We start from the raw sequence: 16752 nt of genomic DNA, 5'->3' as shown, positions 1-16752 counted from the left end.
ATGTACAACTGAAATCTCACAAGGTTGTAATCTATCATAACATTAATAAAAAAAAAAAAAAGACGCTAAGAGACTTACCGGTCAGTTGTAATGGATGAATTTTATTTTGATCCTGATTCAAACAGTATATTAAAAGTGAGGCAGCACAGACAATTTGAATATTAACTAGATAGTTGATATTAAGGGATGTTTTAATTTTGGGGGGTGTGATAATGGTATTATGGTTATGTTTGTGTCCTTCTTTTCCAAGAAATCTGTCCTGAAATATTTGTGAGTGGAATATTGCATGTAGGATTTGTTGTTATTCATTAACACCTATAACTTCATAGTTGTGCTATACTTCTCTACTTGTTTCTTTACCACTACGTCTTCTCCCCTGAGTCCAGGGACAAGGTCTAATTCACCTGTGTATTCCTAGCACTAAGCAAAGGTTCTCAGTAAGTGCTGCAAAACGGAATGTAGCTAACTCCTCAGAAACAGTAAATGTATCGCTTCGGCCCAGTGTTACCAAATTGTTTTCGAGTACTAGATTTCTATAGAAATTGCTTTCTGTTTCCAAAGGAGAAAAGTAGGCACTTAGAATGAAGTAAAGTTTCTGTGAAACTTTCATACGTCGTTATTGTGAAACTCATACGTCGTTATGAAGATTAGGCTACATTAGGTTTATTGATTATATTTCATGACTTTATATAAAGTGCTAATATTCACAGCAAAATGAGCAAATAAAAATTATACTTAATTCGACATAAACTTACACTTCTCTCATTAACTTAGTAAGGAGACTTTACCTTTGTTGTGACCCTGAATTAATGGAAATATTTTGATATAGCCATAAGTCCTAAATTTTGGACAAGGAGCCAGATTTCATCTTGTGCTTACTCCTTATTTATAATAATATAACATAATTCACTTAGAAAAAACACTTTGTCACTTCTAATTCTGAAGCATAACTATTATTTATGTTTTTATTGAGATAACATTGGTTTATAACATTATATGTTTCAGGTGTACATCATATTTTAACTTCTGTATACGCTACGTTGTGTTCATTATCAAAAGTCTAGTTTTCATCTGTCACTGTACAGATGTCCCCCTTTACCCCTTTTGTCCTCCCCTCCACCTGTCTCCCCCCTCTGGTAGCTGCCAATCTGTTCTCTCTATCTATGTGTTTATTGTTTTTATCTTCCACATATGAGTGAAATAATATGGTATTTGTCTTTCTTTGTCTGACTTACTTTGCTTAGCATAATACCTTTCAGGGTCCCTCTGTGTTGTCACAAATGGCAAGATTTCATCTTTTTTTAATGCCCGCGTAGTATTTTGTTGTGTATATATACCACATCATCTTTATCCATTCATCTCTTGATGGGCACTTAGATTGTTTCCATGTCTTGGCTATTGTAAATAATGCTGCAGTCAACATAAGAGTGCATATATCTTAGTGAATTAGTATTTTGTATTCTTTGGATAAATATCCAGAAGCAGAGTAACTCAGTCATATCGTAGTTCTATTTTTAGTGTTTTGAGGAATCTCCATACTGTTTATCATAGTGGCTGCACCAGTTTACACTCCCACCAGCAGTGTACAATGGTTCTGTATTCTCCACTTCCTCTTCCAACACTTCTTTCTTTTTTTTTTTTTTTTTAATAATAGCCATTCTGATGGGCATGAAGTGTTACCTCATTGTGGGTTTGCTTTGCATTTCCCTGAAAATTAGTGATGTTGAACATCTTTTCATGTGCCCGATGGCCATCTGTTTATCTGCTTTGGAGAAATGCCTGTGCAGATTCTCTACTCATCTTTTAGTTGGGTTGTTTGTGTTTTCATTGCTGAGTTGTATAAGTTCTTTATAAACTTTGGATATTAACCCCTTTTCAGATATATGATTTGCAAATATCTTCTCCCAGTCAGTAGGTTGTCTTTTCGTTTTGTTGATGATTTCCTTTGCTGTGCAGAAGCCTTTTAATTTGGATGTAGTCCATTTGTTTATTTTTTCTTTTGTTTCCCTTTCCTCAGGAGATATATCCAAAAGGATGTTGCTAAGACCAGTGTCAAAGAGCATACTGTCTATGGTTTCTTCTAAGAGTTTTATGGTTTCAAGTCTTTTAATCCATTTTGAGTTAATTTTTGTATATGGTGTAAGATAGTGGTCTACTTTCATTCTTTTGCATATGGCTATCTAGTTTTTCCAAAAGCATTTATTAAAGAGACTTTCCTTTCTCTATTGTATGTTCTTGGCTCCTTTGTCAAAAATTAGTTGTCCATAAATGTGTGAGCCTATTTCTGGGCTCACACTTCTGTTTCTGATGTTGACTTCAGATCTGTGTGTCTGTTTTTGTTCCAGTACCCTGCTGTTTTGATTACTATCAAAATAGAGTGTGGTACTTCCAGCTGTGTTCTTTTTTCTCAGGGTTGCTTTGGCTATTCGAGGTTTCTTGTTGTCCCATATAAATTTTAGGATTCTGTGTTCTGTTTCCATGAAAAATACCTTTAAGATTCTGATTGGGATTGTGTGGAATCTGTACATTGTTTTTGGTAATATGGACATTTTAACTATGTTTATTCTTCCAATGCAGTCCGTGAGTGCAGAATATCTTTCCATTTCTTTATGTCATCTTCAGTTTCTTTCAACGATACCTGATAGTTTTCAGTCTTTCACCTCCTTGGTTAAATGTATTCCTAGGTATTTTATTCTTTTTGTTGCGATTCTAAATGGGATTGCTTTCTTGATTTCTCTTTCTGCTAGTTCATTGTTAGTATATAGAAACACAACTGATTTTTGTATAGTGATTTTGTACCCTTCAACTTTACTGTATTTATTTATTTCTAATAGCTTTTTGGTGGATTGAGATTTTCCATCCATAAAATCATGTCATTCACAAATACTGACAGTTTTACTTTTTCCTTTCCAATTTGGATCCCTTTTATTTCTTTTTCTTACCTAATTGCTCTGGCTAGGGCTTCAAACGCTATGTTGAATAAGTGTGGTGAGTGGACATCCTTGCCTTGTTCTCATTCTTAGAGGGATAGCTTTCAGTTTTTCACCACTGAGTATGATGTTAGCTGTAGGTTTGCCATATATGGCCTTTATTATGTTGAGGTACTTTCCTTCCATACCCGTTTTATTGAGCATTTTTATCATAAATGGATGCTGACTGTTGTCAAATACTTTCTCTGCATCTATTGAGATGATTGTATGATTTTTATTCATTGTATTAATGTGGTGTATCATGTTAATTGATTTGCAGATGTTGACCCTTCCTTGCATCCCTGGAGTACATCCCACTTGATTGTGGTGTATTATCCTTTTAATGCATTGTCGTATTTGATTTGCTAATGTTTTGTTCAGGATTTTTTGCATCTATAGTTGTCGATGGTATTGTCCTGTAATTTTCTTTTTTTGTGTTCTCTTTGGTTTTGGTATCAAGGTAATGTTGACCTCCTAAATTGAGTTAGGAAGCATCCCATCCTCTTCAATTTTTTGGAAGAGTGTGAGAAGGATAAGTATTAAGTCTTTCAATGTTTGGTAGAATTCACCAGAAAAGCCATCTGGTCCTGGACTTTTGTTTTGTGGAGGGTTTTGACTACAGTTTCAATCTCCTTACTAGTGATCAGTCTATTCAGATTCTCTGTTTCTTCTTGATTCAGTTTTGAGAGGTTGGATGAGGCTAAGATTTATCCATTTCTTCTAAATTATCCAATTTATTGGCATATAGCTTTTCATAGTATTCTCTTATAGTCCTTTGTGTTTCTGTGGTATCCATTGTAATTTCTCCTCTTCCATTTCTGATTTTATTTATTTGAGCCTTCTTTTTTCTTAGTCTAGCCAAAGGCTTGTTGATTTGTTTATCTTTTCAAAAACCAGTTGTTAATTTTGTTGATTTTTTTCTATTGTCTTTTTAGTCTCTATTTCATTTATTTCCGCTCTGATTTTTATTATTTCCTTCCTTCTACTGAGTTTGGTCTTCGTTTGTTCTTTTTTTAAGTGTAATGTTAAATTGTTTGCGTTTTTTTCTTGTTTCTTGAGGTAGGCCTGTATTTCTATAAACTTTGCTCTTAGTACTGCTTTTGCTGCATCCTATAGATTTTGGTGTATTGTGTTTTCATTTTCATTTGTCTCCTGGTATTTTTTGATTGCTCCTTTGATCCATTAGTTGTTCAGTAGCATATTAACATATGTGGAGTAACATATGTGGAGACTTGGTGACTTTTCCAGCTTTCTTGTAGTTGATTTCTAGTTGCATACCATTGTGGTCAGGAAAAAGATGCTTGATATGATTTCAGTCTCCTTAAATTTACTGACACTTGTTTTGCTTCCCAACATATGTTCTATCCTTGAGAATGTTCCATTTGCACTTGAGAAGAATGTGTATTCTTCTCTTGGATGGAATTCTTCTGTATATATCTATTAAGTCTGTCAGATCTGATGTTTCATTTAAGGCTGATGTTTCCTTCTCATCTTTCTGTCTGGATGATCTATCCATTGATGTAAGAGATATTCAAGTGCCCTACCATTATTGTGTTGCTGTCAATTTATCCCTTTAGGTCTGTTAATAGTTGCTTTATATATTTTGATGCTTTTACATTAGGTGTGTATATATTAACAAATGTATTTGCTTGATGGATTGTCCCCTTTATCATTATATGTCAATCTTTGTCTTTTGTTACCATTTTTGGCTTGAAGTCTGTTTTGTCTGATATAAGTATGGCTACACCCACTTCCTTTTGGTTGCCATTTGCTTGGAGTATCATCTTCTGTCCCTTCACTTTGAGCCCATGTTTGTCTTTAGAGCTGAGATGGGCTCCTGGAGGCAGCATATTGTTGAGTCTTGTTTTTCAATCCATCCAGCCACTCTGTGTCTTTTGCTTGATGATTTCAATCCGTTTACATTTAGGGTGATTACTGATATATGATAACTTAATACTGCCATTTTATCTTTTGTTTTCTGGTTGCTCTATACTTCCTTTTTTCCCCCCTGGTGTTTCTGTCTCCCACTGCACTTGGGTTGTCAGAGTTCTGTGTGTGCTACTGCTGCCACTACCAGGCTTTAAGCCATGGCTGGGGGCCTGGGATCACGGGGCTCTGCCTCCACTGCTGCTCCCTTTCCCATGGCCACACATAGAAAGGAGGTGTTATATAAATAATCTACAAATGACCATAATAATACTAATACATGAATATCCTAATTATTTTTCTCTGCTATGGTGCTTTTGTAGTCGAGCTTTAGTCATATAGTATGGTCTTTTCAAATAAAATTAGTTGGAGAACAAACTCTTGTTTTCTTTAAGAGAACAGCTTTTTATTACACTAATTTTCGAAGTAGCAGATTATCCTATAAATATAATAGTAGTTTCCTGAGTAGTGTGAGGAGGGTTTTAGCAAGATAAGGTATTGTAGGAGAGAACAACAAAAGGAAGAGAAGAATTCTGAATCCCAGTAAAAGTGTGGATTTTGAAATAATCTTGAAGTTTTGTTTTCATTGTTTACAGTGACTTTCTGACAGTTAAATCACCTGGTTCTTTCCAGGAAATATCTATTACTGTTACAAAAATTAATTCTCACCTTTTACAAAATTATGTTTAGAAACTATATACCTCATTATAAATCATAATGAGGGATTTTCTTATTTTTTGTTACTTTATCCTATTTCTTTATCCTGTTACCTACTGTTCTTCATTCCATTTTTTTTCCGTAGACATGAGGTCTGTAGGTACCTCAGTTTTAGCAACCTACAAGTGATTAGTAGCTACCTTAATATAATATTATTTTAGGATTCTTACTCAGATATTGAATCCTAGAGCAGAAATTTCTGATTGAAGAAATATTTGATTCCTAGTTTTTCTACTTAAATATAGCTACATGTAATCTTATAAAATTAAATGATACAGTATTTTTGCTACATTCTTAACCTCACAATAAATAAGCATAAGACTTTTAAAACACATTTCATTAGTTGAGTTAGTTTATATAGTAGTTTGTGAAATAAATTAATGAACAAAAGGAGAGGTACAGGCTGTTAGCTGTTTTAGAAATGTGAATGTAGCAAGTATAATTAGAGGAATATATATGACAAAGTATCATAAAAATTAGTGTTAAATTGGACATTAAATACTAGATAAACTATATTTGAATTTTTTGAGCTAAAACAGTTTCCCTGTGAATGAAAGACAAATTTGTAAGGCCCTTACTGAATTGATGCTAAGCTTGCGAGTACAGCAGTCCTTTGGATCCTCCCTTTTGCCATATTTGTCTAATGTATCATATTTCAGGCCAATTACTATTTTCGGAAACAGTATTCATGACTGAAATCCTACAGTTAACCTTTAGAAGATCAAAAGGAAATATACTTATTAAAAGGTGACCTTAATATATACATACTTTCTCCTCTTCTGCTTTATTGCTTGCATGTTTAGCAGCTTTTTTATTTTCATTTGTTGCATAGAACTATTAAGTGCACATGTAAAGGTCAAACAAAGTCATCTTAGGATGGAAAACTAGCATATTAGTTACAGGGCATAGCTGAATATTTTGGCAGCAGTAATTTGGAGTTATCATTTTAAAAGATTTATTTTAACATACAGAGTGATGTTATAGCTATTGCTAACTGAAATTGTATAAAACTTAGAACTTTTAAAGGTTTTCTGCTTGAGATCAAGTACTAAAAGCTAGAAGTATGTTTGTATCTTTAATCAGAGCTGTATTTACATTTTGGGTAAACTTTCTCAGAAATACTGAGTTATTCGTTATTTATAGTATGCCACAGTGTCTTCATAGATCTGTAGAATGCCTTTCCAAATTGTCTGTTAGTGTTTAATATGATTATTCATATTCTGTTAAATATTAAAATTTCCAGAAATGTTTCTTGCTTTTCCCACTATCCCATATCTTTTATTTTATATTGACAGGATTTAATAGTTACTGTTTGTCATTGGAGATCTACAGTTTTTTTCTAAAGCCTCTTTAGGGAAATGTATTGCTATTACAGACAGTGAAATTATTGAGCTACAACTGACACTTGTTTTGTTTTTTAGGTGGTTGAACAGGGTATGTTTGTAAAGCACTGCAAAGTAGAAGTATATCTCACAGAATTGAAGCTCTGTGAAAATGGAAACATGAACAATGTTGTAACACGAAGATTTAGCAAAGCTGACACAATAGGTAATGCAAGATCCTGTCTCTTTGTTAAACCATTGCTGTTAGGAATTTAGTTATAATTCTATTTGTTATATACTACTGGGGTGCTAACCATTTTAAGGGTTTATGCTTAAACATTACATATTTCCAAGCTTGGTGCAATATTTCCGAGCATGATGCAACATAACTTGGCTTAGAGTTGAATTATTTATCATTTCTAGATCTACTTTCATTATTAGATGAGTTTAATATTTGTGCCATTTTACTTTTTAAAAAAATCAAATAGTTGGGGCTGGCCCCGTGGCCGAGTGGTTAAGTTCGCGCGCTCCGCTGCAGGCGGCCCAGTGTTTCGTTGGTTCGAATCCTGGGTGCGGACATGGCACTGCTCATTAAACCACGCTGAGGCAGCGTCCCACATGCCACAACTAGAAAGACCCACAACAAAGAATATACAACTATGTACTGGGGGGCTTTGGGGAGAAAAAGGAAAAAAATAAAATCCTTTAAAAAAAAAATTAAAAAAAATTAAAAAAAAAAATCAAATAGTTTTGTTTTAATTTAGCGTTTTAAAAATGTATACAATGTTTGTAAAACAAATATAAATTGAAATAGAACTTGAAATAAAAACTTGCTTAAATAAAACTTTGTCAGGTAATGTAATGTATATGTCCGTAATAATAATAATAATGTTTCCCCTTTTTAGCATGGAAAATGATAATAGGTTATTTCCTTTTATTCTCTCAGTTTATTCTTAGGAATCTAAATACAGGTAGGTAGCTACTTACATAAGGCAACAGGCTTAGCATTATCATGACACACTGATTTTTTTTTTTTAATAATGAGTTAGGGAATTATAGTCTCAGTAAGTTTACCTAACGTCCTCTATATATATCTGCATATCTTTATATACTTACATATGTACACATATAAATGTATATTAAAATATATGTAAATTTTTTTCATTCTATTTAAAAGCCATATTTTTATTTAAGATCAAGAATATATTAAATAAAATATTTTTTAAATAAATTATTACAAATTTAATAACAAAATTATAGTACTTTTTGATAAGACACAGTTTGTAATAAAAATTATAAATGGTAGTTTTTTATTTCCTCATCTCAGGTGATGAAACTGAGGCTTAGAAAGGTTAAGTAACCTACTTAGATTCACGCTAGTACCAAGTGATAGAGCCAGTATTTTAACTGTGTAACCAAGGCCCTTATACCAGAGTCTCATCTCTTAATTACTCCCTTACACATCTGTGCAAGGGTTAATTGGGCTGATTTTGTTTTTCTAAAGGAAATGAATTTTGAAATAATAAAGAATTTGGGTAATAAATGAAATATGGGATGTATATTTTTTACTTGTGGTCTTTTTAAAAATCTTGATTAAGAATGATCAAAATAATTGTACATGAAATATATCTATATAAATTATATAAATAGAATTAAGAAATATAAGTACCTGTTTTCTATTTTTACCAAATTAATAAAATGTTCCACTTTTAGCTAGTACTACCTGTATTGATTTATAATAAAAATGATAGTAGCCATAGGCAAGAAATAAATAATTTACCACATTCAGAGCCAGAATATGTTGCCTTTGAATGTTTTTCTCCATAAATTGATACATTTGGGTATGGAACGTGTTGCAATAAGAAAGATCAAATTTGGTTTTATTTTTCTTTAAGGATACCACTGAAAAAATAATTTTCGTTATAAAACTTTTTGAAAAATGCTTTATAAAATGTATTAATGGAAGTACTTAACTTTCTTATTAAATGTTCCTACTGGAAATGTTCATCACCACAATTTCATTTCTGATATCTGTATTAATATTTTTCTACTTCCGTATGCTTTTCATTAACTGCCTAATAGAGACAGATTAATATGTGGATAAATGTACCCACGCTCTCAATATCTTGATATTCTCAGGTCCGGTGATCTTGATTGCACCCAGCCTCAGCCACCAATTACCATAGTTATACCGTAGACTGTCATTATCTATAATTGCGCTCGACAACCCTGAATTTAAATATCCTGCTTTCTGGCTACCACTTTCTCTGTTCCCGTTCTCTGTTGAGCCCACTACATCGGACACTCAAGTCTACCACTCCCTTGGCACTGTTTATATGATCGTTTCTGATAGCCTCTATGTTGATAAACCCAATGGTAATTGCAAAGTCTTCCATTTTCTTAATCTGCCAGCAAAAATTAACGTACTTAGTCACTTTTCCATCTGGAAATACTTTCTCTTCATATGGCTTCCAGGACACAAGTTCTCACTGGCCACATCTTCTCAGAGTCTTCAGATCCTTTTCATAGTCACGATCTCAAAATGTCACAGTGTCTCTGTGCTTAGTCCTCGGATCTCCTCTCTTTTCCTCGGTGATTTCCTCTAGTCCCCTGGCTTTAAATACTTTGGGCATGTCGGTAGCTTTTAAATTTATATCTCTTACCCAAAACTCAATTCCATTTTCAGCCATTCCATTTCTTCATTTGTGTCTGATAAGAATCTCAAGATATGACATAAGTGAAACTAAACTCTCTCCCTTCTTCCCAAAACCTGCTACCTTGTCATTCTTCCCCATCTGAGTAATCACCACGTGCATTCTTCGAATTACTCAGGCCAAAAACCTTGGTATCGTTCCAATTCTCTTTTATTTCTCACCCTGCATATAAATCTAGCAGCATATCTTCTAGGCAGTTCCTTTAGAATCTGTTCTCAGTCTGACCACTTAACATTGCTTCCACTGCTACTACCTTGGTTTGGATTTCTGCAGTAGCCTAGTCTCCCACCCTTGAGATCCTGCAATTTGTTGTTCACTAGCAGCAAAAGTGTACATTTAAAATGTCTGAGATCATTCCATTTCTCTGCTCAGAACTCTTCAGTGGCTTCCCTTCTTACTCAGATAAAATAGAATACTCTCATAACTTACAAGATTCTGTATGATCCTGCATGAGTACCTTTATGGTCTCATTTCCACCTTGCTCATTCCACTTCAGCCACATTGGTGCACCATGCTGTTCTAGAACACATCAAATACATTGCCACCTCAGGGCGTTTGCATTCTTTCTTCTGCCTGTAATGTTCTTCCCCTATATATGAGTATATTGTAACACTCAATGAAGAGGAAATTCTCATATGTGTTTGTATATATTATATTATGTATATAAATATGTATTAATAGAAAAAAAATGTCTGGAAGAAGAAATATCAAAATGTTAACAGTAGTTATCTCTAGTTAGACATTTTATTTATATTTGTATTTTCTGAATTTTTCAGTGAGGAAGAATTATTTCTGTAATCAGGAAAACAGTGTTCATTTTATAGAAAAATGATCTCCCTTCCTCAGCTGCTTCTTCTGTCCTCCTTCCTAGGTTATGTTCTCTTTCTTGATCTAGGTGCTGGTTACGTGGATGTGTCCACTTTGGAAATTCATCATGATATGTTGATGACTTGTGCATTTTTTGGTATACATTTACACTTCAATATAAAGACCAAAAAGGAAAAAAGTTTAACCCTGCCAAAATAGAAAGCAGTGCTGTCACTATATTTAATGAAATTATTTAAATATTCTGACTAATTTGCTTAAGTTTTGAAATACACTATAACATTTACTACTTATTTAATGCCTTAAAGAAATAAATAGATTCATTTAACTATATGGTACTGAAACTTACTCTCAAATATGTAGATACTTCTGTGTCTTATTTTATAGCAGATTAAGCTGCTCCAATTAAAGGCTTCTTCCACTCAGATAATTGATTTAGAAATAAGGAAAATATATGATTTTACCCTGAAAACGAAATTTTGACCAATACAGGCATCCATTCAAAGAAAAAACTTTTCTTTGTGTCTATATATTCTATTTAATTTTAGTTAGCTATTCAAACTGTAAATTATATTCAATTTAATATAAAATTCTTAAGTTGGTTATGTTATAATTAAAAACATTTTCATCTGTAGCATCTCTGAATTATATTTTAATTTTTTACTCTCACATACCATCAGAAAATACATTGATTTTATAATGTGTAAAAGGTTAAAGTTCATCCTGTATAACACAATATGATTGAACTCTTTTACGTTTCGAGGTCTTAATTTCCCCAAGTAATCATCTGTCAGACTTATAATTACCATTTTCTTCCTGAAAAGCACCCCTGGTCTTAAAAACCTTCTTAATTGTTTTTTATGTATGTCCTACATATGTGTTCATCTATTCTTGCCATTATATCAGTATTTTAAATTTAGGATTTTTATGCTGGTGAGCACTAAGCTCTATGTGGTGTATTTTAAAATATTTATTATATTCACGTATCTTTCCTTCTTAAATCTAGATACAATTGAAAAGGAAATAAGAAAAATCTTCAATATTCCAGATGAAAAGGAGACCAGATTGTGGAACAAATACATGAGTAACACGTTTGAACCACTGAATAAACCAGACAGCACCATTCAGGATGCTGGCTTATACCAAGGACAGGTATTGTTTAGCAGTACTGTTTATTTTAAGCATACTGTACATGAAACTTTTTGAAGTCACAAACTTTATGGATATCCTGATAATTTATAATGGCTTCTGCTGTCTCTGGCTGGCTTCCTCTTTCTAACTCATCTCTTCCCTAGCCCTGCTGGTCACTAGCTATAACTTCTGCTTCCCTCCTTGATCTTGAGAATAACCTACTTTTTAAAAAGAAATTATTTTCCATCAAAAAACAGCTAATAAAATAAGGTGGGTCAGTGAACTTTCTGTAAAGAATCAAATATTAAATATTTTTGGCTCAGCGGTCCATATGATGTCTGTCACAACTACAACTCTGCCATTATAGTAGCACAAAAGTAGTTATAGACAATACCTAAATAAGTGTATATGGCTCTGTTCCAACAAACTTTATTTACAAAAGCAGTCAGTGAGCTAAGTGAACTGTAGTTTACCCACCCCTGCTAGAAGGTGTCCACCCCCAGTCTAGTCTTTCTTTATGATATAATCCAAAAATATGAATATGTTGAGAAATGAAGATGTTTACACACAATCAGGAAGTCCTACTGATTCTACCTTTTAAGTATTTCTTGACTTAATCTCTCTATTCCATTCCCAGCCCTTATCTTTCAGTAGTCTCTTAACAGATCCCTCTGCCTTCAGTCTTTTGCACGTCCACTCTCGATCCTCCGTATTTCTCTCAATACTCTTTCTAAAATGTAAACCTTATTATTTCCTTTTCCTAACCCTTTCATGGTTCCTTAGCAATTGTAGAATAGAGTCCAGGCACCTTAACACAGCCTGCAAGGCTTGGTTTGACCTTTTGCCTAGTCTTCCAGCTTCTTTAGGTTATCCTTGCCTTGTGATTTACACTCTTAACAATACCAACCCACACTGCTTATAGTGTCCTAGGCATACTGTGTTGTGTTCCATCTGCCTGTGGTAGCTTCTTCCCAGTCCCTGCTTTCCTCCTGCAGAAAGTCCTTTTAAACATCAAAATATTTAAATTAACGATCCCATCCTGTCATGTAGTCTACCCAGAGCAGATATTCATCCTTCAAATTCCAACTCAAATGTCACATCATCTCTTCAGCCTTTCCTAGTTTATTTTTCTCAGTATCTATTTGAGGTATAAGATTTTTCTACTTCGGGGAGAAAATTACTCCCTTAACTTCTATAATGATTTACATATATGTTTTTTGTATCATTCATTATGTACTTTAGTTATTTATATATTGAGTTCCCCAGCTAGACTGTGAGGTCCTCGTTTTGGTTGGACTTTGTGTTCTATTTATTTTTGTTTTTAGTATCTAAAACAGAGCCTGGTGCTCCAGTGTATGAAAGTTTTTGTTTATATAGTAATTTAAAATTACTGTTGACATCCATAATATAATACAAGTTGTTAAAAAATTCAGAGGAACAGAGGGAAATTAATTTTTTAGTAAACCTCTACTATATGTTAAGTATTATACTAGTCTATAAAGACAGTGATTTTCAGACTTATTTTAGCCATTATATTCTTAAGTGAAATCTTACAGAATCTAATAGGTATTACAATTAAAAGGAGAGCTACCTGATTGAAGCTGGAGTGAGGAACTTGGAACTCTACTTGTTAGTCAACACTCCCCTTCCTAGCCAGCCAACTCCCTCTTTCTGTCTTCCAGTAGACATACGCCTCTCTCCTTGATTACCATCCATCGGGCCTTCAAGTAGCTCCAGGAGTAGAATTTGAAATATACACAAGTGTTTCTTTAAATCTTTTCAGTGATTGATCCTATGTAATGGCTGTTATTCTGTCCATTATGTACATTAGAAAACTAAGGCTTAGAGAATTTAAATAATTTAATGTTCTTGATAGGAATGCATTTATCAGGTTGCAGATGACAGTATAAATTACTTTAATAGGAAGAAGATTAAATATCCTTAAGGACATTGATCTTTTGAAATAGGAATGTTTCAAAGAACATGCATTAAATTTTCCAGATTTTGTAATAGTTATCTTCTAACTGATGGTAAATAAGCTAAACACTATCTTGGACTTTTTGCAAGTTTTTTACTGAAATTGAAAGTATCCTCATTAAAAAGTGAAACGTACATTATTGAAGAGTTTGCCTCCTAAAATGGGTAGTCTTTATCTATCTCCCTTTTGTGTGTGAGTGCTTAATTTATTTAAAGTTTGAAACCTTTCTAAAAATATTTTCATCTTGAGTTAAAGTTTTAGACATGAACAAAATTTTATTCAGAAAATGACACATTTGAATAAAGGAGATAATTTTAATATTTCTGATGGCCTTCAACATCAATATCTGTGATTGTCAAAACATGGAGTTTTAAGTACAAACACTATTAGGAATTAAAATATTATGGTTAATTTTAAGTATTTACTTCGTTCTTAACGTCAGTTTTAGGACCTTCTTATAAAAAACAAACCATAAATATTGATATTAAATGCCTAACTTTGAAATTTTCTACAGCTAAGGTCTTTTGTTTTATGACTGATTTAAGTCCTCCAAATAACTCGAGTTTGTGTGTGTGTGTGTGTGTAGCTTGTATGTAGATGTCTGTCTAGTTACAAGTTGCAGTAAAGGAAAACTTGTTTCAAGAGTTACAAATCACTCGGTAAATCCAATTTTAAATCTGTAAAAATATATGACTATATCAGAATGATATCGGAAAATCGAGGCTAATGGTTAATTGTCCATGGAAGGGAGAGAAATATGGTCAGGGAGGGATCGGGATAGTAGGTGCACAGTGCACTTATTCTTTATATGCTATACATACTTCATATGTGTCTTTTGAATGTAAGAAATATTAATTTTTTAAAGACAACTTTAATATTTTAACTAGCATTCTCTTTTTACAACATGGTTCCATGAATTCTTTTAACCAATGTTTTATTGTTTGTTATATGTATTCTGAAATAGGCTTACTTTTTGCATGGTTAGGATCCAAATGCCAACTTATAAAAGGCCTGAAACATACAGTCCACAGAAGTATATTATCAACATTATGTAGCGTAGGTTACAAAATTGCAACTTGAAGAAAAAGTTAATGAAACTGAATATGTAAAATGTGTTCAAATTTGTAATGCCTTCATTTTACTTTAAGGCATATTTTCTATATAATAGTTTTTCCATTGAAATTTAGATACTAACTTCTTGTTGAGATTATCACATATTGTCTTTTTGCTAATTTAATTATTTTTTCTTAGTTTCTCTTCTCTACACAGACTCACCCATAGCAAACACTAAAAGAAAGGCTTCTTTTAGTAAAAGAAATGAATAAGAGTTCTGGGATGTTTTAGAATGAAGTATAGCTCTGTCTTAGCCTGTACTTTTCACTTACTAGAGGTGATTTCTGTCTGCCTTAACCATCCTGCTATAGGGAACTTCAGTCTGAGTCTCCCAAATGTGACTGTGATCATTTTATATACTAAAACATTCCATAATTTACATAGAGATAATGTAAATAAAAACAAAGCCCAAATAATTATAATCTGTAGTTTGGAATTATCTGTGTTGCTGTTCCATGATCATACATCAGTGTGTTTTAACAACTGTAACCATTTATTGAGCATCTGTTCTTTTCACAGGTCTGTATTACAAGCTACAAATAGAAAAGAAATAGAAAATGTACTCCCTAAACTTAAGGAATTTATATTCTATCTACTTGATTTAAACTTTCTTATACTTTAAGTCATAGAACCAATGATTTTCTTCATAATTTATCTTCTTTCCTTGTATTATTGCTTACTTCTTATGTTTGAGGTCTGTCTGTCTCCCTTGCCCAGCTTTGAAATCAAAATACAAATATCCCTTCACGTTATCTACTGTGTCCTTTAATCACAGAGTTACTTTAGTTTCTTAGTGTATTCAGCTAATCTAAAGCTATTTTAACTTGAGTTAAAGAAAAACACTTATTATGTCGTATTTGCAGGTGTTAGTGATAGAACAGAAAAATGAAGACGGAACGTGGCCAAGAGGTCCTTCTGCTCCTAAGTAAGTGTTCCCACTTTTTATGGCTTTTGCTTGATTTTGAAGCCTTAGATTTCAGATGATGAAATAACTTAATTTTGTGTTGTAAATATGCATAGCTTCTTTATGTTTTAATATTTTATTCTCAGTATAGAAGTTATCTAAATTTGCAGTTTAATGTGCTATAATTAAAAAGGCTTCCCATTCAGTCTCTTTTAGAATAAGGTACAGTGTAAATATGTTATAAATGTTACATTACATTGTCTAATATGGTCAAATAACTATTAAACATTTTGTTGCATATTTTTAAGCTTTTTTGTGATTTTTTAAAAAGTATCTGTTGAATGCTCTTTATGAAAATGAATCTGATATGAAAGTAATATTTTTATTTATTTAAATAAATGTTTTATAATATAAAAGCATAAGTAGAGAGGAGTATAAGAGTTGCTTTTGATGATAAATGAGGCATTAAAGAGTTAGAAATCTTTTTAACTTTTTTTTAATGTCGTAAGAACACTTAACTGGAGATCCATCTCTTAACAAATTTTTAAGTGTGCTATACAGTATTGTTAACTATCAGCACGTTATTGTACAACAGATCTCTAGACTTTATTCACCTTTCTACCTAAAACTTTATTCTTCTTCATCAGTAACTCTCCATTTCTCCCTTCTCCCAGACCCTGGCAACTGCCATTCTAGTCTATTTCTATGAGTTTGACTAGTTTAGATACCTCATATAAGTGGAATCATGCAGTATTTGTCCTCCTGTGACTGGTTTATTTTACCTAGCATAACATCCCTCAAGTTCATCCATGTTATTGCATATGGCAGGATTGCCTTCCTTTTTTAAGGCTGAATAATATTCTGTTGTAGGTATACACTACATTTTCTTTATCCATTCATCCATGGGTGGACATTTAGGTTGTTTTCATAGCTTGGGTATGGTGAATTGTATCTCGGTGAACATGGGAGTGCAGATAATCTGTTCGAGAGAACTGATTTCCTTTCCTTTGGATGTATACCCAGAAGTGAGATTTGGGGATCATATGGTAGTTCTGTTTTTAGTTTTTTTGGGGAACCATACTGTTTTCCACAGCATCTGTACCATTTTACGTTTCCACCAACAGTGTGCAAGAGTTCTGGTTTCTCCACATCC

The 16752-nt window shown here is 32.9% G+C and overlaps 1 protein-coding gene across 2 annotated transcripts in view; it reads left to right on the top strand.

Annotated features, from left to right (window-relative positions):
* USP15 (ubiquitin specific peptidase 15) overlaps nt 1–16752 on the top strand; it is a 133451-nt gene that overhangs the window by 49533 nt on the left and 67166 nt on the right. For both annotated transcript variants that reach the window (XM_046653118.1, XM_046653110.1), the window contains exons 4-6: nt 7034–7160; nt 11480–11625; nt 15559–15620. In XM_046653118.1, the coding sequence (XP_046509074.1) occupies nt 7034–7160; nt 11480–11625; nt 15559–15620 (335 nt within the window). The remainder of the gene's footprint in view (nt 1–7033; nt 7161–11479; nt 11626–15558; nt 15621–16752) is intronic.

This window comes from Equus quagga, chromosome 1 (assembly GCF_021613505.1).
Source record: "Equus quagga isolate Etosha38 chromosome 1, UCLA_HA_Equagga_1.0, whole genome shotgun sequence".
NCBI classification, from domain to species: Eukaryota; Metazoa; Chordata; class Mammalia; order Perissodactyla; family Equidae; genus Equus; species Equus quagga.
Note: the sequence above shows the minus strand (reverse complement) of the source record. Positions and strands in the feature narration are given on the sequence as shown.